Source organism: Artemia franciscana, chromosome 8 (assembly GCF_032884065.1).
Source record: "Artemia franciscana chromosome 8, ASM3288406v1, whole genome shotgun sequence".
Lineage (NCBI taxonomy): Eukaryota > Metazoa > Arthropoda > Branchiopoda > Anostraca > Artemiidae > Artemia > Artemia franciscana.
The window spans coordinates 23,244,533-23,269,527 of NC_088870.1; the positions used below are offsets into that span (position 1 = coordinate 23,244,533).

Here is a 24,995-nt window from a genome sequence, read left to right on the forward strand (position 1 = left end):
ATGGTCATAGGCTTGTACTTGCCCCTCCCCTCCCCAAAAAAAACGGTATTATTAATACAAAAAAAATGTCTGGAACCTCTTCGTGCCCAATCTTTACAGAAAATGTCGACACCAAATTAAAGAACAGGTTTTAAAGTAAGAATAGACTAAGAATTAAATGTTTAAACTTCAAACTAAAGAATAGTATTTAATAAATTTTATTTTATTTTTTCATTCAAGTTTGTTCGATCTACCGAGTATTTTTTTTTATCTTGATGTAGCGTTGTTCGACAAGACTTGTTACTAAAGGTAAACTAGATTCACGTTGCACGGGGAACGTGAGGTGTTGCGGCAACCTTTGTTCAGCTTCATCGAGTAAACTGTTACGAGAGCAACGCTTTGGTTGTGTTTCCTCGCTTCGATTAAACGCTGAAGTCATTAATCTGTAAGGATCTTAAAATAAATACTAGGTACACCAACTCGCAAAAGTCACAAACCCCTCATTGCAACCAGCAAAAGTTACAAACCCCTCATCGCTAAAGATAATTGTAGCCTTACAGCCGATTATTACTGACAAGTCCCCTACATGTCTTACCGCTGGAACCACATTGGTCTTACCATTGAAGTTTAAGAAGTATATTTGATACCATTTCTATATCAGCCTATTTTTGGTTTCAGTGTGTACCTTACTATCGAAGTTGCAAACCCCTTTAAACTTTCAATCTGGTATATCTCATGAAGGAAGTTTTTTTACCAAAAAATGGATGACATATACTTTGATCAGCTCTTCAAGAGATATCAATAAAAATCTATGTGTCTTAGTTCAAAAGTGGACATTTTTTGCCGTAGGCCAAGTTTCTAGCGTCACCACTTAGAAAGGAGCAAAGGATAAACTCGAATTTGTTTAGCAATGAGAGAAATTTTAAAGTTCAAGAGGTACACCTGATACCATTTATCTATCGCAATCCCAAAAACAATAGATGACAGCACGTTCGGCCCCCACTTTTATATCCGTAATTTTTTCTATTTATCACTCAAAGAAGATATATTGGCTGTGGGGCCGGGTAACTGCCGCATATATTTAACACTTATAGATTTTAGTCCATCTTCAATTTGAAACTAGTGCCTACCTGCTTGAATGGAGCTTTCCACTGGAAAGCAGAAACATGGTTTGATGAAACGAATGCTTCACTGCATAATGTAAGATAGTTCTCTCTCACATAGGCTATAAAACTCCCAAGTCACTTCACACACTATAGGCTCTGGCTCAAGGACAAGCAAAAACCATCCTTTTTGGCCCCAGGCAAGAGCTCTACGAAGGTTTCCAAAATGCAAAGTCGTATTGATCAATCCGGCCTAAGGTCCAGACTTTCCGTAAAAACCGCAGAGGTTAGACCCTTACCACTTTCTAGGAATAAGCTAAAATCGGGGTGCTAGGAACAAAGAAAAAAAAACACGACAAAACCAAAGTGTTGCTCTCGCAACACAGTAAGGTAAATATGGATAAACCGGTACTGACAGTCAACAAAGAAAAATGACCAACACCATCTAGCGTTTGGTATATCGTGGGATTTGTTTAGTGTAATAATGACGAAAAACTGGTGGAATTAGTGTAACTGGCTACACTGATATAGTGATTAGCGTACGGTTTTCTAGTTTCTTCAAATTTCTTGCAAAAAAACAAAACAATATAATTATGAAGCTTGAAAAAAAAACTTCAAGAGACATCTAAGGCTTGGTGGTACTGGCGGTTTTTAGACAATCTATAACCGTGTTTCGAAAAAGGACTGGTTCATGAATATTGATCGTGAAAGTATTCGAACCGGGATTGTGTTTTTGTTATCGATTGCCCTAAGAAATTGTATTGTCACTGGGAAAGGTTCTTTATCTAGGATATATAAAATACTCTATTATTTTTTTAAATTCGAAGTTATTTACTAAAGATTTACCGAATGAAGAATCCTTGCATCCCTCAACTTTTTGCATGGGTTTCAATCCATTTTAAGAATATGATTCAGGGAAGGGTCTGGTGGTGACCAGAATATGATTCTGGTGGTGCCCATGCATGGGTGCAGCAGCAATTGAAAAATGTTACCAACAGCGCCCTTGTTGTGCAGCATTAACCAACTGAACTGGAATATAATTTATTTAGATTTTGAAATAGTCAGGACTATGAAAGTCTGTAAAATTGAGCTAGTTTTTTTTTCAATGTGCATAATGATAAATATAATAATTGATGCATAGCGTTGTTTTCAGGCTAAATGTTTTAGCCTGAACATTTGGCTACAATGTAGCGTTAAAATAAAGTATAAGATTATTTCTATTCCTTGGTTACTTTTTCCCTATAATAATTTTTCACTTAACTGTTGATTGAATTAAGAAAACCATACTGTTTAGCAAGGATAATTGCACAGGGGGATAAGGTAATGGTAAAATTTGCTCCAGTTGACTGACCTACATCCTCCTCTCTCTGCTAAAACTTGTTATAAACCTGTCAAAATATTTGAAATTCTTGGTATTCAGAATTAAATAGAATTTAGATTGTTATTCTTTATGGATAAAATCAATTTTCGTTTCGAAAATGACTTTCACAAGCAACAAATGCCTAGTTTGCATACGATTTTTGCTTTTTTTTTATAGAGTGCTGGTAGATTGGTCACTGGTGAAATTTACTTTGGGGTAATAACAAATTAGATGGCAATACTGTTTACATAGAACTGGTATATTTACAAAACACTTCATAATAGTATATGTTTCATGAATTTTAGGCGACTGCAAGCCAAACCGTCTGTCTCTAAAATGAAAATTGTGATACTGTATTTTGATTTTTTTTTTTTTTAGAAGAATAATTACATCCGAATTCTTCAAATTAGGTTAAAATTGTAATATACTTGGCGATATTCTGCCGAAATTCATTTTTACGACTTTTCATACAATTCGCCTTTTTGTGTTTTAAAAAAGGCGTCCTTGGTGTTCTCGATAGTCTCTCCAGCATTTCATCCACATGTCTCCAATACAATTTGCTTTTGTATGAAGTACTGCTTTTACTAACTACTCATCTCAGGCCAAAGCTGCCTGGGACCAACATAGGGCAAAGTCGTCTCAGTTACTTTGCTATATTTGCCTCAAGGGTCGTCATTCCTAGAAGGAGAAGGCCTAGTGATAGACTGATTTGAACCACGGCTCCTAAAGTTTGAAGACTTTATTTGAACTGCTCTGTGGTTTTGTTGAACCCATACAGTAACTTTAAAATTTCTTATGAGACTCAAAAGGAGATCATTTTAGGTTTTTTTTTTTTTTCCTTGAAAAATTGTTTATTTTTGTCAGTTTTAATCCAGTGATATTTTTCAATGTAAGAATCTTGGGCATCTTGTATCGTGACGTTGTTTATTACTTAAGACAGTGTATTAGCCAGAAATCGTGAGTTTGATATTGTGTGTTCCTAGAATTTTTGAAAAATAAAACATTCATTTAAGTGTATACACTGTTTTACAGTTTTGCTATTGAGTGTTTTTGCATGGTAGGATTAGTTGATGTGGCCAGAATTGTGTCGAGTTTATTCTCACGGTAAATTGTATGTTCCATTTTATAAAAGTGTCATCGCTGCCATGTTGTCCCATACAATTATTATAAACTATTTTATAGACTAAGACAATATTAATGTAGTCAGTTGTTATGTTTTTATTTTTCATTATTGTGGCGATTGCATGCATACTTCATTTGTTGAAAATATCAACATTTCTGGAGATTGAAATACTGTATTAGTACTTTTTACTGTGGTAACAATAATTAACTAAAAGAAAAAATCTAAGAAACATATTCATAAAGGTTAATGTAACGTACAGAATTTGTAATGAACGTATCGAAACACGTACAAAATTCTTAAAATAACGACAATAGGAAAAACAAATACAAAAAGAAACTTTACGGTGTCTTTTAATGTTGTTTGTACTGTATTTTGGGCTCGAGGGATGTTCACCTTGCCGTTTAGTATCGTGTTCTCCCATAGGCTTTGCTGTGTTTATAATTACAAAATCCATCAAAATATTCCGTATGCATGGGATAAGACACAACCCAACAGTACTTTCGGAAGAAATTTTGAGATCGATTTTGATATATATTCAGATTGTTTCCATTGCGCACTGTTTTGTATGGAAGTTCTTATTTTGAAATGTACTCAATTATGATCGGATATTGGAACACAGCACAGAAAGTTGTATTAGAAGCAAACAAAGATTTTCTTGGGCTAAAAATTGCGTTTTCCAGTGTGACGGAAGCTACGTAGGCTTCCGTCACAGCAATTAAACAGATCGGATCTCATTGAAAACATCAGTTAAAATAATATAAAAAGAATATAGTAAAATATTACAGATACGCTATTTAGTTTTCATCATGATGATGCGATTCCCCAAGTTCCGTTTTATACATCCCACTCCCCCTCCCTCTGGAATGAGGTCTTGCGTACTCTTCTAATTCTCTATGAAGTAGTGAGATAGACTAACTCTTTTAATGAAATTTTTAGCTTGGAACCGCATTTCAAGCAAATGTAATTTATGGGAACGTACTGTGGCAAAGCAGTATATACTGTTCTATCGAGGAACACTGTTGATTGGCTACGACCGCGATCTTAAGTGTAAAACCGTATTCCCAGATTTATCTTCCATGAATAAGTGTTTCAACATGGCCATTCGTTGCATGCACTTAACATACGGCTGATTTTATATATATATATATATATATATATATATATATATATATATATATATATATATATATATATATATATATATATATATATATATATATATATATATTTATGCGTTATGTTTTTTAATGTTTCATTCGGTTCTATGGAAATTAATTTATCCAATATTGGTGAACTGGAATATAGGTAGTTGGGGTATTGAGGTGGTAGTTTCGCATGTTGTGTCTTGTTTTGCATGAAATATTCCCTATTTTGGTTTTTAGTTGTTTCGGCCCTGAGAAGCACCCCTCGGCCTGGCTACACGCTTAAAGCATCAACTCTCCCTGCGTCTCTTCGGAATGGAAATGTCTCTTCGAGCTTGGTAAGTCTGTTGAGTGATGGAAGATTTTTGACTAGCCCGAAGGAAAAGCTTGTACATTTAAGGATGAAAATTAAATGGGAGAAATAAGATAACAATGCTTTGCCTACAACAGCTCTGGTCTATAATTTTAGCAGAAAATATCTTATAAATTTCCCAATAAAGATATATTACTAATCTTTATGAGAGGATACATTTTGTAGAATTTTGCCATTTTCACTGGTTGGTACACATGTTTACACACGTACTTCTGAGTCTATTGCGGAATTTGGAGATTTTTTTTTTTTTTTTGCAGAAATTTCTTTCAAAAATAACCTAATCATAAGAAAGACTAATGTGTTGTATATTTCTTTTTCCTTGATTATCTGTCATGTGGAAGTACTTATGTCGTCGCTATTATAAACTTGAACTCTAGCCGTGTGGGGTAGTTTTTAAAAGTTTAGATTCGGTTAATGACTATCGGATTGACATGCGTTTTCTACCACTTTAATTCCATTTAGTATCTATTCAATTCCGTTCAGTGTGACAGCAATTTTCTTAGAATATGATTAATTATTAAAATGGTCTATTTTAATGCTGTGGGCAAAGCTAGTTGATTTACTTCCTCTAGAAACAATCCTCTAGGCTGCAGAAACGTTTGCACACCTAGAACTTGAATATACATGCTTTTTTACGGTAAGTTTTTTTTTTTATAGAATTAGAAATGCTTGTGTACATCATAAACGCTGACATTTAAGTGCTAATTTTACTATTAAAATGTAGCTTTGTTCTCAGTTTTTGGGAAATAAACTTGAGCGATGAAAGAAATATAGAAGAAAATAATATACGCTTTATCTTATTTTGCTGAAAATTGTTGTTACTTTTTTTCGTCTTTTGAAAAACTATTTAAAAAAGGGCTAAATAGTTTATTGTACTTCCCTTTGCCGGACTATCTTAATTTTTCCATGTTGCTAGAAAATAATCACTTGACATTTAGTCTTTAAACTTAATTGCTGACCATTTCCTCCCTTCCTTATGCTTATGAATAAGGAAGTCTGCATTTATGTATTGAAGTGACTCGTTTAATGGTTGTTACGTTGCATCTTGTTCGGCATCGCATACTAATACACTCACACAATTCTTTTTTTCTAAGAAATCACAGCTATTTTTCTTTTGGCAGTGGTGAGCTCCTTGCGGCAAGTTCCCAAACCAGGCTATGGGCTAGTATATGGTTCAAGGTCGCAAAATTTCCCTGGACATGGAGTAAGTTAGACCTTTGGGTCTTTGCATGGTTTTGTATTGTTATATGAAAGTTTAAATGCAAAAATCTAGCTGATAGCCTTTCGATCTTCACAACAATAAATAACGGTTGCTATTGTTAAACAAAAATAGAAAAAAAAGCCTGGGAATGCTTATTGTAGGAAGCATCCAACCCTAAATGAATAGAGTTAAGGCGTGACCTTGCTCCTGTGACTAACTATTAGTTATACGGAACATAGCCGATCGATCCTATTTATTAGTCTTGATCATAAAGAGGAGAGTTTAAAAAAGAATGAGGAAAAGCGGAATTGCGGGATTACTCTTACTCTAGAGTGAGATGTTTTTGTTAATATTACTCCTCGTCAATTTTTCCATCAAATGCAATATGAATGCAAGTTTGTCAGCATTTAAAATTCAAATTACTGCAACTAAATACATTTTTTAAAATTTAAAATGCAAATAAAAATATACACAGCGAATTTACTATCATACGTATTATACATGTCCATGTAATTTCGGATGTAACTGACTAATATTAGATGTTCATTGTGGTTAATATGTCACTTTATTTTGTTTCTTGTATTTTATGTAAATGTAATTGTCATCTTTGGTTTTAAATAATATTCTCAAATATTGATATCAAATTTACTGCAAAATTTCCCATAATCATATGCATAAATATGATCTTTGTTTTTGTGGTGTATTTCAAGCTAATTTTGAAAGTTCAAGACTCGTATATATTGTCTTGTTTCTGATTGAAAACACCGAGAAGAAATTATCTAATAATATGGTTAAAATTTTAATTTTGGGTTTTCATCATACAAATAAATAATCGAATCCAGAATTTGGGCTTAATTATATATTCATCTTAGGCTGGACAGGATGTCTAAATAACAATTTATATGATTAAGAATAATTTGAATCTCCCTTATGGAGAATAAATTTTCAAACAGAGCACTTAATGAAGAATGTATCCAGGATTTTTTTTTCGAGGCGTGGGGGAGGGGTACAAAATGAATTTAAAATATTATCAAAAAATCGTTTATGTTTTCATTTTTGTTACGTTTACGGGTTGGAAAAACATTTGGGGGGGGAGAGGGTCAAGCCCTAATCCACCCCTGGATACGGCCTTGCACTTAATGTTGGAAAAGTAGCAGATTGTTTTTATTGATTTATTGTTTGTTGTTCCTAGTAACACGATTAAGCCATAAATAGAAGCAAAAATCAGGAATCACTTTAAAACTTCCTCTGGCTTCACGAGATCCAGTGCTTACTAAAGGCTTATGACACTGTTTGGCATTTTTAAGGCCTGGTCTGAAACTTCTTGATGTGTGACTTGGATGATTTCTGGTGCCTTAATGACTCTGAGGAATTAGTTGATTTTTAAAAACTTGTAGTTTTTTAGACCCTTAGTTAATAAAATAATTGCCACATTGCTGCCACCCTTAGCAAATAAGGCGGTTTTTCCGCAATAGTCCAATTCATCCTTCAATTATCCAAGTTGCTACTCTAGAAAAGACTTTCCGCTGAGGAGGATTTTTTGTGGGCGACACATAAAATTTCTCGCAAAATATTATATCTATCGTAGTAATTTGGTTGTGGGGGCCGAGGAATAAGACTATTTTTGAACATCCCATACTCTGTAATTTTTCCTTATTGTTAAAAGTTCTGTCGTTTTTGGTGAAAATTTTTTTCGGAAGAGTAAAATGAAATCTGCATATTTAATCACAAAAAGGTTATTGTCTCACGTAACTTTTGATACCAAATTTTTAGAAATTTAATTTTCAGAAAGATCGATTTATCGCGTTGTTGACTGGATTGAACAAAGGATTTCCACAATGATCAAAAGTTGCGCTGTTTCTGAAAATAGACGCTGCCAGTCAATGAATTTTTTTGTTCCTTCAGCATCGTTGCCGAGTAGAAATGAAATATGAAATCAATTATGCTGTTTTTTTTTTTATTTCTCCCTGTTCTGCATAAGTCCTTTTTACAGTTCAGCAATTTGCAAATTGTACTGTTCTTATTTTTTCTTGTTTTTATGGTTACTAATAGCTAGTATATAGCAAAGAAAAAAGAACTATTGTTCATTAAAAATGAGATAATCTTATTCTAGTTTCGCTAAAACTCATGCTATGGGATACACAGTTACATATTTACTTTAAAAATATTTTCAATTCTTTAGATAATAATCTTATTTTACAAATTTTTAATGCTTTCCTGTTTCATTTATCTTAAATCACAGTTAAACTTTCATATATTTTTTGGAGCTAAGATATTTGACGTGGGGAAGTTATATATATACATATATATATATATATATATATATATATATATATATATATATATATATATATATATATATCTAAGAAAACACATTTGGTTTTTCTCAAGTTTTGTTGATTTTCCAATACTAACTCTAGATTTATTTGTAGGGCGATTATTCCATGAATGGAATGGGTGACAAGACACAAAGCATCGAGTTTTCTAGTAACAAATCCGATAGTAAGTAATTTCGTATCCTTATTGGAGTTAGTCTTTTCTCAGTTCGTAGCTAAAGTTTGTGAGTGTTTGTTGTTTTTTATTTATTTTTTTAACATGTTCTGCTTCAAATTTAAAAGAAAAAGGAAGGCCTGACTTATTCGAAATAGCTAAGATAAATTTTCTTCGACTTTAATCGAATAATAAAAACTTTGAAAAAAGACAATGAAAACAAAAGTCGATCCAAACCACGAGACATCTGAAATTCGAGAGTTTGAAGCTAAGAAGTGGTGCTTGGTTTTGATATGAACCAACCCTTGAGTTTTTGCTAATTATGCTTACATTGTTCCAAGATTTTGACCTATGAGTTTTCCAAGCAAGTTCCATGGAAAGCAAGGGAAATTCAAATTTCAAGCATTTATTTTTGTCATTTTGCTTATTGAATTTGAGTAACGTTTATTCAATATACATAGGTGGTAAACAATTTAATCGTTTTTAAGTCGTGTCAGCTGATTGATCGATTTGTTTTTACCGATTTATGTTTAGTTTACTTTACGATTATTGATTCATGATTAGTATATGTTTAATTCATGTTTAGTGTTATATTAGCTAATGTTGTGGATGACCTGTAAGTAGGATTTCTATTCATCCAGGTTTTGTTTAATACTCGTACAATGAAATTGTTTTTCGTTATTTATTAATTCCTTAAAAAGAAGATTTTGTAGTATTTATTATGGTGTAATAATTAGAAACATATTATACTCATCCTGTATAATATTGCAGAAACAAGGGTAGCACTACCCTTAATTAATATCTGCTAATTTTTTATCACGTTACTTTTACTACTCTTAGTCATAGGGTGTCAGAGACTTAGAATTTCATAAAAATATAAGTCCATTGCATAAAAGGTAAAATAATATAGTGTTTTTTTTTGTGGTGGGGGAGAGTGTTTTTTGCGGGGAGGGGAGAGGGGGGTTGAAGTTGTGAAAAAGCGTACTATAATGTCACAATCTCTTGTAGTATTTATTATGATGTAATAATATAGAAACATATTATATTCGTCTTGTATAATATCATAGAAACAAGGTTAGCACTAAATGAGAATGCCTGTTGTAGTTTGTCTTAGCAACGACAATTTATGAGTCATTTAAGAACACCAAAGGAACTCGAAAACCATTGCTTTATTTCAAAATATGAAAAATTTTACTTTTAGAAGATCCATTATGATTATTAATATCTGCTAATTTTGTATCATGTTACTTTTACTACTCTCAGTCCTGGGGTGTCAGAGATTTAGAGTTTCATAAAAACATACGTCCAGTGCATAAAAGGTAAAATAGATTAGTGTTTTTTTGTGGGGGAGAGTGTTTTTTCGCGGGGAGGGGAGAGGGGGGTTGAAGTTGCAAAAAAGTATACTATAATGTCACAATCTCTTGGGAAGAGTCCATAGTTCATATATTGCTCCTACACTCCCTATGTGCTGGTATGGTGGTTGACATTCACTCCCAATTATAGGTATGTTGTACTCTTTATCTGCAGAGTGCATAGGCAAATTTTTTTGATTCGTTTTCTTCTTTTGGGAATGAGGATGTCCCCCACGACTTCGCATGGCTTTAGGATAAGATTATACGAACTTATGTTAATGAAAAATTTACGAGAATAGTGACATGGATCTTCTTTTAAAGCCATTGCAACTATATATTAAGTAAGACATAAGCGGCTAGGCTACTATAGAGGATATTCACTTTAACCCCAAACATGATGGTTAAGGGGTCATTTAATTGTTTAAAAGATGGTCTCCTAATAAACCTGACTGCCAAGCATGATAAATTTTTGTTGTTCATATTTTGGCAGACGGTGGCAATTCAAAAATGAATGTATGTAGCCATAGGGGGTAGGGAAAATGAGTTGTAGGCTCTAGTAATAATAATATGCTTGGATATATTGCTATTTTGATATAATCGGCTTGCTACTTTTCAATTTTGTTCTGAAAGATAAACTTGCTAGTTTTTGAGGGTTTCGCTGCTCCTTTTTATTCCTACTTCACTGCTTAACTTGGCGTTTTCCTCTTTCGCAGTATCGGCTACAACACTTTCTGAGGCGGACAGACGAGCATTGGTAGGTCTAATTCTTTTTCTTCCGCAAGAGATGCTTATTAAATGTCTTAAATGCCTTAAAGCAATTGTTGTCCCTCTGTGAGTGTTTGAGCTTTCTAAATGCTGTTTATACTAATTGTTATTGGCTGCTTCGGCTTTTATTTTATCTTTTTTGCAATTTGCAGCTGTTCATAATTTTTATTTTTTTAATGTGTCTAGAATGCCACAAACAGGATCGGGGACATCTGGTAAGCGTGTAGACCTAGAAACTCCAGATGTTTATTTTGCCACACAACATACAAAATAAACTCTATATCATCACGCGAAGACACAAATAATAATTGTAAATCTGCATAAATTTGAAGCTAAAAAATTCTTGTAAAATAAGATATAAAACTATAGAAATGCCAACTCCTCTTATGGGGAGTTCAAATTTGATTTACCCTTTCTTAAACAGATGGAAAAACGAGTTTAGTCATAGCCTGCTAAACAGCCTTGATCTGCTTGGCCTGGAAAAATACCTGTCCGGGTCATGCTAAGTTTGTGCTTTCGGTATTTCAATGTCCGTTTTCTGTTCTGTAATCATATAGTTACGTGGACATTGTCTAGAATTCTTTGTATGGAGTTATGAAACTTAACAATGGTTTTGTTTGTTTATTTGTAGTTTTCAGCCAGAAGGTCAGATGAGCAAATCCCCAGAGAGGCCCCTAGCCTTACTTGCTAATATGTTATTATTGCTTTTGTTGTATCTGGCTTATAACTTCTAATTTTCTTTGGAATGTGTAATTTGATGAATTAACCATTTTTATGTCATAATTTAACCTGTAGTACCTAGCATTTTTGTTCAGCAGTTGCTCGGATATTGTAGGTATTTTTCGTTCTTTTATTTTTCCGTTTTTTGCTAGTAGAACTATTTCATAAAAACTTAAGTTTTCTGGAAACCAAGTTTATTGTAAATTCCAAAAAGAGAATGTGAGAAAAAACAAAAACGGAGAATATCCATAAAATGCTGAGACGATCGACTGAATTTTAGATTTTCGTAGTTGAATATCAGTGAATATTATGATATATCACTCAAATACTTCTTGTATAATACCCTCGTGTTTCCTGCTAAGCTTAAAGCGTTTTCGCTAAAATTCCTTGCTGTATTTACAATTTCCTTCCCAAGACACCATCTGCTACTACCCTTTCGCATGCACAATGAAAAATTTTAGACTCTGTAGTTACATTTTCAACTCTCCTGAAGGTAGTTACCCCTCTGAAATTTCAGGTTAAGTTAACTCTAGAGACTACTAGATAATGATCTTTACTTTTAACCTCAGTAACAACACTCATATATACCCTAGTATCTTGTACCGATCCTGCTTGTCTCTGATATCATGCTGGTACCAAGTTGATTTATTAGTCTTTTTGTGACCAAGTTCAGTATTGATTACAACTAGATTGTTATACCTACAAAACTGCATCAGTCTATAACTGTTGCTATCTACCTTTCCTACTCCAAATTTACCTAGGCTAGGGTACCACCTGTTCCTATTCTTTCCAACCCGAACATTAAAATCCTATAATAAAGTACCGTATTTCTACCTGGGAGCTCGTCTACTTCTTCCTGTAACTGTATGTAAAATTCATCTGAGTCACTACTAACTCCGTCAGTCAGTTCTATAGGATTATATGCTACTGCGACTGATCCGTGCACTTTTTAGTGTAAAATGAGCCACTAGAATTCTATCATTAAATTCTTCCCAACCTAAGCAAGAATTAGAAGCTTCCTTATTCACCATGAGCCCTAATCATTGTCTATGCAACCCATCCTTCCTGCCTGAACAAACAAATTATGTATCACCTAATTTCATGTTTCCTACCCCCTGGGGAATGAGTTTCTAAAATCCCTATCAAGTCAAGTTCAAAACGTCTGAATTTGTCAGTAAAAATGTCAAGAACTTATTTTTTAACGTTTTAACCTTCTAAGTTGCAATTTCATATTGTATAAATCATTGAAATTATTATGGCCCGAGGAAAAGTGATGGTTCCCATCAGTACAGGTCGGGGACTATTACATCTTGCATAATTGTCAAAGGAACAGTCATTTCATTCTAATTAGCAAGAGCCGCTGCCCGAAGTAAAAAGTAAAGTTGAGGAAGGCTATTTAAAAAAAAGGTAAGAATTGATACAAAATTGAAGAAAAAAACCTCCCGTTAATTGTTTTAAAAAGGGCTCGTTAGAAGAATCTCTAGCCGTTTCAGTATGTTTCTAGCATAAAAATGAGCCAATTTGTAATATGGCAGAACCTAGCAAAAAACACCTGTAGGTGTGTCTTGCGTGTCGTCGAATCACGTCATTGGTAATAGTGTAGAAGTCAATAAAAGAAAAATATATATTCAACTAAATATTATTTAACGTTTTTTTTTTTTTTTTTTGCTTATTTACTGTCACATTTTAATGGTCATCAATCCATTGTCATAAATTTTGGCTCTACAATTTTCCGAACATTAGTTTGAATGTTACAAATCTTTGCATACAAGCAATCAATATCCTCAAACCTAGGGGCTGCGAGTAGATACTTGAACATACCGGCTCCGTTCAACTTCAGATGATCTATCAGAGAAACTTGTCAGAATGTTACTTATTTGGTACTCAAAAGGTTTATAAGTTTCGTTGGTTGTCTTTTTTCTCTCGAAATGTTTTATTTATTCTTTCTTCGTTGCTTGAATAGATAGAGATTAAATGTAGCTTGTACAAGCAGTTACGTGCTAATCGATCGTACAGAAAACAAACACAGTCATTAGTTGTTTTTTTCAGCTTAATTGTAAAATTATGTTGTGTAACAGACGCCATTAAATTATCCCCGCTGGCAGTATATAAACGCTTTCACTCTTCTGGACTATCTTAACCTTTTCTTTATTCCTGTGTTTTCCGACTCTTGAGTCCTGATAAAAGTATAATTTCGCTATGCCTCGAAGTGCATTATAAAAGAATTCTAAGGATTATATCGTTCATGTTATTCTTTTTTTCAGTTCAAACAGTTAGCCTTATCTGATCGGAGTTCTAATATAATCTTTCACATTCATATGTTGGGTTAGTTGTTTTGTATTTTTCTTTTTTTCTAGGAAGTAGAAATACGTACTACTGCATGTCCTAGCGATTCATTGTATGTTAGAAAAGTATGTCCTAGCGATTCATTGCGTGTAAAAAAAAAAAAGGTTTACAAACTCAATAAAACAACAGCGACAAAATCATGTCAAAAATAAATGAGTAAAAAATAAAATAAAATATGATGCTTCTGAATTTGCAAACTTATTCTTTACTACCTCAAGCGGATCTTTAATTCTGTATATACTTTCTAAGGATGTATTAAGAGTACTTAGAGGTAAACTAATTATGCCACTTTGATCTGAGAAGAAAAAGGAAGGGCGAGGACTTCTCCTGGCTAATCAAAAAAAGAGTCTTCGACTGACGAAATCTAGCTATTATATCTCTTCTAAAACAACCACCCAGATGAATGAGAGAAAAAGTCTTTGGATCTTAGTCTGTAAACGGCTTATTAATGATTGGGGGGATGAATATGAAACGCCAAGGTGCATCTCCGAACCTGAATCATGGAAAACCCAACCATTACCGAAATCGAGAGAGGGAGACGAAGGGGATCATTTATCACGAAATGCTGATATTTTCAAGCGTTAATTTCAAGATCTCTTTCCTTTAACTCATTCAATAAAATCTTAAATTATCATTTAATGCCACTTTAGACCAGCTCTGGAAAATAATGAAGGTGGTATGTGCCAAAAAACTAATTTCAAAACTAATCTGCCGAACCCCTATTTTGAATGATATTTCGTTAGAAAAAAAAAGAAAAAAAATCTGAGATCCCAAAGCAACAAGAATTTTAAGATCCCAACATCATGAACGAAAAACATTAATTTGGTTATGTGATAAACCGCATTTTAACAAACTAAGCAACGTAGAAGCATGTGAAATATCGTAGAACACCCTTGTATGTCAATCAAAAAACAATATAACGTGCCATACTTAAGGCTGTTGACTTTTATTATCACATCTTGTGTTAATTTCTTTCTCTGTTTTTTTAGGGTGTAGAAATGCGTAGTTCTAATACATACTCTAGTGGTTTAACACGTCGAACAATCACCCCAGGACAGTTCGTTCCATCACATCAACACTTTAAAAGTGGATCTAATCTCCGTCGATCTCTTCCAAATATGTCGCATTCAGCTTATCTACAGCACTTGGCTCACATGTCGAACGACCCTCCAAAAATTTACCCGGTTCATTTGTTGTTTACAACTAATTATCGATTACCGGTGGATGTTGATAGGTGTCATCTTGAGGTAAGGCTCTCTTTTGACAGGTAGGGAAAATCTGGAGTTCCAAAATATCCTAGAATTTTCATCCATTATAGTATGTCTTTCAGAAAACAAATTATGAAAGAAGTTCTTTCGACTAATTTCGGGTTATGGGTTTTCATATCTTCTTTGCTTTCAAACATTCACAGATGCTATATTAGAAGAATAAATGGAATATTTTATTAATGCTGATTTTCTATCATGCACACCTGTTTGTTGTTGGTTTTTTTTTGCATTTATTTTTATTTGACCAGCTATTTTCTTTTTTTATATTGAGCCCAACTCAGGGCTTTACATTTTATTTCTGGTGGGTTTTTCATTTTTTCTTGTTTTTTCTTGGGGGGGGGGCACTTTATGGAGTAGCTATTTCTTTTCGTATCATGATTTAATTAGCCCTTTACAACAGTAGTCGTTTAGACCTCATAATTGGTGGGGGGCGGGATTTTTCGAAGAAGCGTCATTGTGTTTGATGCAATTATTTTCATCAACTTCTTTGTTGGAGCAGTCTCTCTGTAAAAAGAAGAGAAAAAAAGGTAATGGACGTTATTTAGAACAAGGTAGCAACTATGAATTCTCTCGCATCATTTCTTCAATTAAGTAATATTTCAACCAGTCGTTTGCTTATCATGATCAGGCTTTTTTGATTTTAAATTCTCTTCCACAACATTAACCAAAAGATAAACTGACTGGGTGTCCAGAAATAATCGTCGAAAGTGAAAATCAGCACAGAAGAAACACAAAATAAAAAAAAAGGTGGAATGATTTGTCTTTGAAGAAGCTGAATCTACAGAAATCGGTTTATTTTTAATAGGTGAATCATCATTTTCTGGAAGAATATAATTGAATTTAGGGTCTTTCAGTTTCCTTGAAAACTGAAAAATCCTAGAAAGGCAGAAGTGTGCACTCTTAGACTGCTATGTTTTTTTTTTTTTTTTTTTTTTTTTTTTTTTTTTTTTTTTTTTTGGCTGTAGGGATCGTTCAAACCGGTCTCTGAGAATGGGGGCTATGGAAGTATATGCACCTCTCTGTTATGGAAGTATGACTTTCACTTAGTCTTACTTTACCACCATTTCTATTAAGACTCAGGGGATTTTATTGTTATTTCAGGGGCGTCTATGAACTTTTGTCTCCAATGTTTAAAGGTAACTGCTAACATTCTAACTTGTTCAAAGTGAAACACATGAGAGGCATACTCAAAAATGTGGAATGCAAGGACGGGCTGCTGATCATTGTCTCTTTGCTTTTTTCTTTTTAGGCAGGACTCAATAGAATGAACATGCTCCTTTATCCTCTCGTCTTGGGGTTATATAGTCCAGTCTACGTCAGAGCTATCGTAACTACAAGGAATCTCACAAATGCTAGGGTCATGAGTACGTTGTAACGTATAGGGTGGTTTCGGAAGGGAAATATGACAGAATGTTGAGCTTTTTGGTTTTCTGCTTCAAATACCCAATGCCCCTTTTAAGGAAGGTAATTCAAGATGAAAGAAATCTGTATTTTTCATTTCCTTGGTAACATTTTTATTCATGAGATACCTGTTCAGAAATGTTTTGTTAACAAGTAGAATTGGGAACCATTTCTAACGAGAGCGTCTTTATGTTCTTTGGCTCTCCAAATTATTCAAATCTTGAATTAAAGGGTCGGTATATGAATCAACTCGAAATATATGCATCGCTGTAAGTTGGTTTAGGATTGATAATTAGGTAGAGCCTGTTATATTGCTTAGAAATTAGAAGGAATGGAAGATATCTGTCAGATTTTAGTTCCATTGTGAATTTTATGTTGTGTCTTGGTTGTTAAATTGATCTAACGACGACTCAATCTAGTCCGTTGAACTTTTTTGAATGAACTGGTTGTCGCACTGAAAGCTTTTGTACCGTTGTCGGGAACGTTCTAACTTTTTTATTGGGAATTTATTTATAAGACTCGGTGTTTAGATTTTGAAATTTCAACCTGGTAATAGATAATGCGACCAATTATTAATCAAGATTTTAAGGCTTTGTTCTTATTTTGATAGTTTATAAATTTTTTTTTAGAAGTAGTTTGACAGGTCGAAAAAAATTGATGTTTTCTTATCTCATTCTAGAATTTTTCTACATCTAGAGTGGTTGTCGCCTGAGAACATAGTATTAACTGTATCACCGGTTTTAATTTAAAATTAAATTAATCAATATAGCGACTGCTACTGATCTGCTTCGTCCTTGTACATTAAATAAAAAAAAAGGCTTTCTCAAATGAAAGGAAAGAGCGACATTAATACTTAGAACGGCCAGCAATTATTTCGTGTATCAGGGTGGGGGGCTGTTCCCTCTTCAATCCTCCACTCTTTACGCTAAAGTTTTATAATGCTTTAAACACATTTATTATTGCAATCCAAAAGCCCTTGGGCTTAAGCAGTCGTTCTCAAAGAATCGGAATGAAAAGTCAAACTTTAGTGTAAAGAGCAGGGCATTATATATATATATATATATATATATATATATATATATATATATATATATATATATATATATATATATATATATATATATATATATATATATATATATATATATATATAGCAATATGTAGGGATATCTGCCGTAGATGCGAGTAGGGGAGAGACCGCCCACTGGACACAAGAAGACATTAAACATTGTATATAAACAGGAAATAGAAATATTACCATTTAAACTCAGTCAAGACAAAGCTCCTGGTTGCACTTGTCAATCCCCTAACAAATGTTATGGTTGTGATGCTCAGAATACCTCACCCTTGCTTTTACATCTCGTTAACGCCGGGTCTGCGAATGTAATCTTTTAGGCTACATAGTAAAAGTTTGTCGCAGTGAATGGAGCTTTTTCTCCCCCCCCCCCAGCACCAACATTAAAAGCTTGGACCAAAACTTCCTGGGAAGCTAGAGGGATTAGAGTTAAACTTCTACATCCCCTCTACCTCATACCCCACTCTACTTTTATCTGAAGGATCACTGAAAATTAGGAAATTTGGACATAAAAACATTTTTTTAGATTTTAGGTACCTTCCCTCTGCCAACACAAAGATCCACTGGCCCTCCTCCATAGTAGATGATCGCAATTATTCAACACTATACATAGTTTTATGAAGACTAATATAAATGAACTTAGTTAAATCAAGCTTTAAAAGAAATTCATTTATTAACCTTATACTGTGGGAGTACGTGCATCTTTAGGAACGAAGGTGGTAGCTTTAGGTATTTCTGTCTCTGAAACTAGAAAGCTTAATATACAGTTTTTTTTGGTAAAATTAAATCAATTGACTATCACATAATTTTCACTCCATAGGTTTTTGACACCCTTTGTGCTAAGATTGTTGTTTTGTGCCACAAAATGCCAGAAAATACCGCTTTTTTGCATAATATTTTATGGTAATTAAAAAGGTCAGCAGATCATTTAATTTTCTTTTTAATGAGCTTTATTCGGATATTGAAGATCCATGGATATGATAGGATCACTACTGGGGAGAAAAACATACGAAAAATAAACAATCAAATAAACACGCATTCCTGTCCATCCTTCTCTAAAAAAAATATGAAATTTCAATTTTTTTGTAGATAAGGGCTTGAAAACTCTACAATAGTTTTAGTTACATGCTGAATTTAATGGCGTAACTCTCATTAAAATCACTCGTTCTTTTTGGGTTACTTTTCTCCTTTTTTTGAAAATTTTGCTTAGCTTCTCTTACTCGTAACTTTGGATGAGCAACTTAAAGCTTAATAACAATCTATTTTCAACCCCCATCATAAATAAATCTGACACTTCTGGAGCATAACAAGAAAAGAAGAGAATACACTACATATATGAAATACTTGAAAATATTATTCTTTTACCGCGAATTGCGAATATAAAAATAAATAAGCATTAATAAATAGATTTCTAATTAAACGTTAATTAAATCATAGTTCCTGGTGTCACCTGTCTCCCCCTTCAGGTAAATATCTTGACAGTGTTCTTCAATTGTTCCTTCTTCCATCTTTCCATTTTTTGTGCCAGTAACAATACGAGTGAAATCTTTTATGTTACAGAAGAAAACTTTTTCCTGCACTAAGAGAAGACTATCACCCCGCAGACTAAAACTTTTTCCTGCACTAAGAGAAGACTATCACCCCGCAAATTAACGGAGACTAAGAACTAATTTCTACCCACCAACAATCCCCTCCCCCCCCCCCGAGCCTATTCTGTATTTATCTGAAGGTTCATGGAGACCTAGAAAATTTGGGCGTTAAAATACACTCTTTGATTGCATCTGGCATCACCCCCCACCTGCCTATACAATGACCTATTGGCACTCCATCGTAATAGCTGATGTGCAATTATACATCACTTTATATAATTGTGTAAAATATCAAGTGAATAAACTCAGTTAAGTGAAGCCGAGAAATAAATGTCTAATGTCTTACAATCATGTCTAGCAATCATCTATCTTGTATTGACTGTGTGACTTTTAAAAACATTCGAGCCACTTTGTGGCACTACTACCATTGATACTGGGAAGCTCAATGTGTAGTTCTCTGACACTTTTAAATCCAATGAGTATCTCAAAAGTTTCCAATCGATAGCAACTTGGCCCTGTTTTGGGTGAAATCGTATTTTGCTGCCACAGAATGGCAGAAAGCGGAACTTTTTCACTTTGGAATTTTTTTGGCTACCTCAAAGGTGGCACTATATCTTTTAGTTTCTTTTTAATAAGCCCTCTCCTGATGATCTAAGACCATTAGTCTGATATGATCACCCCTTAAAAAAAAAAAAAAAAAAAAAAAAAAAAAAAAAAAAAAAAAAAAAAAAAAAAAAAAAAAAAAAAAAAAAAAAAAAAAAAAAAAAAAAAAAAAAAAAAAAAAAAAAAAAATAAGCACACATCCATGATCTCTCTTCTGGTAAAAAAAAAATGTAAATTCCGCATTTGACAGATAGGAGCTTGAAACCTCTACAATAGGGCTCGCTGATTTCCTTTTTTTTTTTTTTTATGAAGATTGATTGGCTTTTTTGTGGCATTTCTCCCTTTTTTGGAAGATCAGCCACATTTTCGTAGGCTCGTAGCTTTTAATTGGTAACTTTATACTAGATGAATTTCATATATTTGGAATCATCATAAAAAGCCTAGGTTTTTATTTGTTTTTTTTTTTTTTCTTTTTACCAAAACCATTTTTGAGAGTTCCAGTTAGTATTAGCCCTTGTTGTCCTTACTCACAGTTCGTTATCATGAACTTTTTTTTTATGGCTAGCTTTTCATTCTACATCTTCTGGTTGTTACAAAAAATGCACTTTCACAGAGTTATCCCTCATTTTCAGGGCAGTAGCTCGAGTATCTTTATTGGGTGGGGGGGGGGCAAAAGTGGTCCACATCTAGATAGTCAAGGGATATGGGCTATATAATTATTCTTTGTCCAAATTATTGACGGGGGAGCAACTGTCCCCCCTAACGGCGTCTCTGCTTATTTCTAATCTAAAATGGCTGCAAGCAAATCAGTCTTTAGAACCACTTGAAAATGTACTCCTAGTCTTGGCAATTAAGTAATTGCCGAATGTTTGGGGAATCGGTCTGTGCAATAGACGTAACTTCTAAGAGGCAAAATTATTACTAAAGAATTTAATCTTTTTCTTTTTTCAGCGTCACCTGTCAGATGTCGATTTTGAAGTAATTTTTCAAATGAGTCGTGGTGATTTCTATCGAATACCAGAATGGCGGCGAAATGAGCTGAAGAAACGGGTCAAACTTTATTAGCCAACTTTGGAATTTTTGAATTATCTAAAAGGTGTGAAGAATCGTTACTGTTTGTGGGGTGATTTAAGTTTGTGTTGTTCTGCAATTTAAGTTACATTCTATTTCTGTATGCTTTGGCTGTAATTTAGGCAGCTTTTTTTTAGCGCGAGTATGACAACGACTAATTCATCTACAGATAAAACATTAAAAATCAAAAAAATTTTACTACAGTTGTTTATGTCGTCCTTATTACATACCTTGTAATGAACATCTTTCAAAGAAGTGTTTATATATATTGATCATCCAAAATTGAAATATGTTTTGTGCATTTTTTACGGTCTTAGTCTTAGATATTTTTAAACCGTCCCCGAACGTACTTTATTGATGGTTGATCTTTTCGGATATCGTTAAATGATGGTTTTCAAAATTTATCCCGGGTTGAAAAGTGATGTATAGCCTTAATTTTGTTTCATGTTGGGCTGTGCAAAATCGGGCAAGTCGTATTTTTTTTTCTTGAACTGAGTTACTGACATTCTTGAACAAAATTTTACGATGTTGCTGCGTTTAAACATGCATATACAACGGAAATGCAGTCACAACAGTTCTGAATTTCTGTTCGAATACATACTTGCAAAAAATTCTTAATGGTAGTCTTAACAGTAAAATCATGCTACCTCTCAAATACTTTCTCAAGTTTGTTGCTTATTCGCAGATGTTCTAGCTGTTTTGAAACTGCCGAAAAAAAAAATTACTGTCTTGGTTTTATTTAAAATTAAAAAAGGCACGATGTCTAATTTTCAGTTTAATATTAGTGATTCAGTTTTTTAAAAAACTGAAAAAAAAGTGATCTTGGCGGTTTTTCCCCAATTCAAAATAAAAATAAATTGAGAAACCTGCCTTTACACTTGATATATTTTGATTTTGGATGGACAATGTGTACCGAAGTTTACTTGAATTTTCCTTTGAATTTTTCTATTTTTTAACAGTGACAAAAATTAATACTTTAATAAAATATTTACAAACGCTTTTTCCTAAAAGTATTTTTTATCAAAATCATATATGAGTCATCATAGCACATTCATTCTTACTATTTTTTGTGTGTGTTTTTCCTTAAAGTTAAAATTCTGGTACCTAGTTTGCACCTTCTATTTCTTGGATTTATAAAAAGAAAAAAAGTACTTTTGTGAAGTTTATCTCCTGGAGTATCTATGGGATCATGGGGAGGGGTTGTTCTGAACTATGAATTTTGCTTCTGTGACTAAATTCTACTTTTCCTTTAGTAAAGCTCTATCGTTACAATGTTTTATCATATTTGGAAAAAAAATATCAAGATGAGGGAAAAAGAAAAGGGGAAACGTTTGAAAATTCTAAAGGAATTTATCAAGTATATTGGATTATAAAACATATATATATATATATATATATATATATATATATATATATATATATATATATATATATATATATATATATATATATATATATATATATATATATATATATATATATATATATATATATATATATATATATATATATATATATATATATATATATATATATATATATATATATATATATATATATATATATATATATATATATATATATATATATATATATATATATATATATATATATGTCAAAAGTATATTACGTTTCAAATCAACATGTAGATCTTGCTTATGTCTCTAATTTTACGATTAAAATAATTATTTATACTTTGAATTTTATCAAAGATGTCTTTTCGCATATTTCTTTAAGAATAAGTAAATTCAAAAGTTCTTATAACACAAACGTTTCGTTGGGAACCCCCTGTCCCACTCTACTGCATGCTATCTTGTTTTAAATCACTTACCTTTATGTTCTGAGTATAGCAATATTTTTTGTTTGATCTTGATCCCAAACCTTCCAACCTAGTTTATAGCCATAAACTGTGATGGCTAGTGACATTTTCGATATGTTCAAAAATGTCACGTGTTTTCTTATTTTGACGATGTGTTCTTATCAGAAATAAACTCCGAAGTTTGGACGTAGGCTTCAGGCAATGACAAGTTCGTTAAGTTGTTTGCTGGAAGTTCTACCTCTAATCTCCCCCCCCCCCAAAAAAAATGTGGATTAGCATTTAGACTTAAATTATATGAAGCAGCTCCCACTAGTCTATGTTAACTGTTTTCATTTGGCAGTTTTTCAGTCGTTCAAATCAAAATGCTTAGTTAGTTCAATTGATCTAGGCTCTGAAGCACAACCAATGAATAATTTGTTTGCTAAACAAAGAGATAAAAAGATCCTATATGAAATGAGACGGATTTGGGTACATTTCGATTATTTTTAACTTGTTATCCTATATTACACACTGTTGCATATAATTTTTCTGAATGTTTCTCTTTGAACGGGGTCTTTCGATACCGGTCATTTATACTACCTGCTTGTAGTCTATTCAAATTTAACTCTTTTTAATGAATCATGTAGGTTCTTTTCTTGTTTGAACTTAGATATTTCTATCGGATTGGTTTCAACTGCACATCTCCTGCTCGACCCGGTTTTTAAACACAAATTTTTGAGGAAGTCAGATCAAGGATTTGCTTAGATTTTCCCCGGTTTTACTACTGATCTTTTTCTCTTTGTTTTACAACCTATCGCTATATATTTGATAGTTTTTCTCCTTATGATACTAGTTTTCAGTAGCGAAATATAAGTTTTCTTTATCCTGTTTATTATTACGAACGAGAAATTAATATGTTTTCAGTTTTTTTTTTTTTTTTTTTTTTTTTTGCAGTTTGTTCTATTGACCAGCCTTGGACTCTTTCCCATATATCCAAAAAAATGAAAAAATAATAATAATCAAGTAAAAAAAAGTAGATTGTGACTAAAAAGCTGATTAAAGAAAAAAGGAAAAACTGAACAGAGAAAACAAAGGAAAAACTGATAACGAAAAATTATGAATCTTTGTATTAAAAAACGTAGATGAGTGGTACTTAGCAGTTGTATGCTACTCATAATTAATAAGCAAAACCCGAAGTTACCAGGTCTCACTTTAAAAAGAAAATCTTTTCTTTCGCGATTGGTAATGTTATTTGGAGTATGCTCTAGTTCTTTGACAATATTGTTTACAGTCTAATTTATGATTTCATAGTATCCTTTTTGTCTTGTATGATGATTTTATGACATGTTTCGCTAGTGATGTTAGAGTAGAATATATTTAGAATCCCTCATCACAGCTACTAACAATTCGTCATCATTAATGTCATCTACATTTTAGTTTATTTTATCTGTCTTTTTTATGTAATGTTTGTCTACGTTATTTGGCTAATTTCCTTTTTAAACTAGTCACTTTTCTTGCTTGTTATTCCATATTGGTGCTGGATGGGATGCGAAAATTAATTAATATTTCACTTTTCAGTTACTTTTAAGTTGGTATTTCTGGGTTGTCACGTGTACATCTCGTATGTGATATTTATGTAAAAATTTCGAAAAGCAGTTTTGAATAGCACTTTTTTTAATGGTGCAGCTGTATAAAATATCGAGTTTTAGATTATAGCTTCGAAAGTCATATTTTGAACTTTTTTGGGAATATGGCAAATGAAAATTAAAGAAAAATATTCTTCAGGAAAGTAATTTTTTAAACATACGGGGGGTGCATGGAACTACTATGTTATCTTTTATATATTCTTATTATTGAATTCAATATGGTAGAGCTTCATACGAAAAATTGATATCTATTTTCAAACTGTCCTAGGCTCTGTGAATGAATTTTTTTTTTCTTGCTGCCATATAATAAGTATTGTTTCGTGTCCAAGTCAATTAAAAAGCTTTAAACCAGAGTTTGTATTGTTGTTCTTAGCGGAGTTGCATACTAGTCCGTTAATGAGATAGACAAGAATTATTAAATCCAAACTTGACTGCAGAGGGACAAAATCCTTTTCATTTTCTTTCTCCGGAGGTCATAACGAACCTTGTAAAGTGGTTACGTGGTTTTGAAGTTTATTTTGTCGAGATGCCGACGATACAGGTCAAATGAATCTAAAAGAGGCAACTGAAAAAAGCAAGGTATTGAAATA

General features: G+C 32.8%; 1 protein-coding gene across 12 annotated transcripts in view; it reads left to right on the forward strand.

Annotated features, from left to right (window-relative positions):
- Nucleotides 1-21,958, forward strand: part of LOC136030154 (actin-binding LIM protein 2-like) — a 123,972-nt gene extending 102,014 nt beyond the window's left edge. For 3 of the 12 annotated variants that reach the window (XM_065708868.1, XM_065708862.1, XM_065708867.1), the window contains exons 14-18: nt 4,948-5,045; nt 8,714-8,783; nt 10,837-10,877; nt 14,944-15,201; nt 20,842-21,958. In XM_065708868.1, the coding sequence (XP_065564940.1) occupies nt 4,948-5,045; nt 8,714-8,783; nt 10,837-10,877; nt 14,944-15,201; nt 20,842-20,955 (581 nt within the window). In that variant the 3' untranslated portion in view covers nt 20,956-21,958. Of the gene's footprint in view, nt 1-4,947; nt 5,046-6,201; nt 6,285-8,713; nt 8,784-10,836; nt 10,878-14,943; nt 15,202-20,841 lie in introns of those variants that run through there. The other 9 variants (XM_065708870.1, XM_065708869.1, XM_065708871.1 and 6 more) reach the window with 8 other exon arrangements.
- Nucleotides 21,959-24,995: the final 3,037 nt, after the last annotated feature.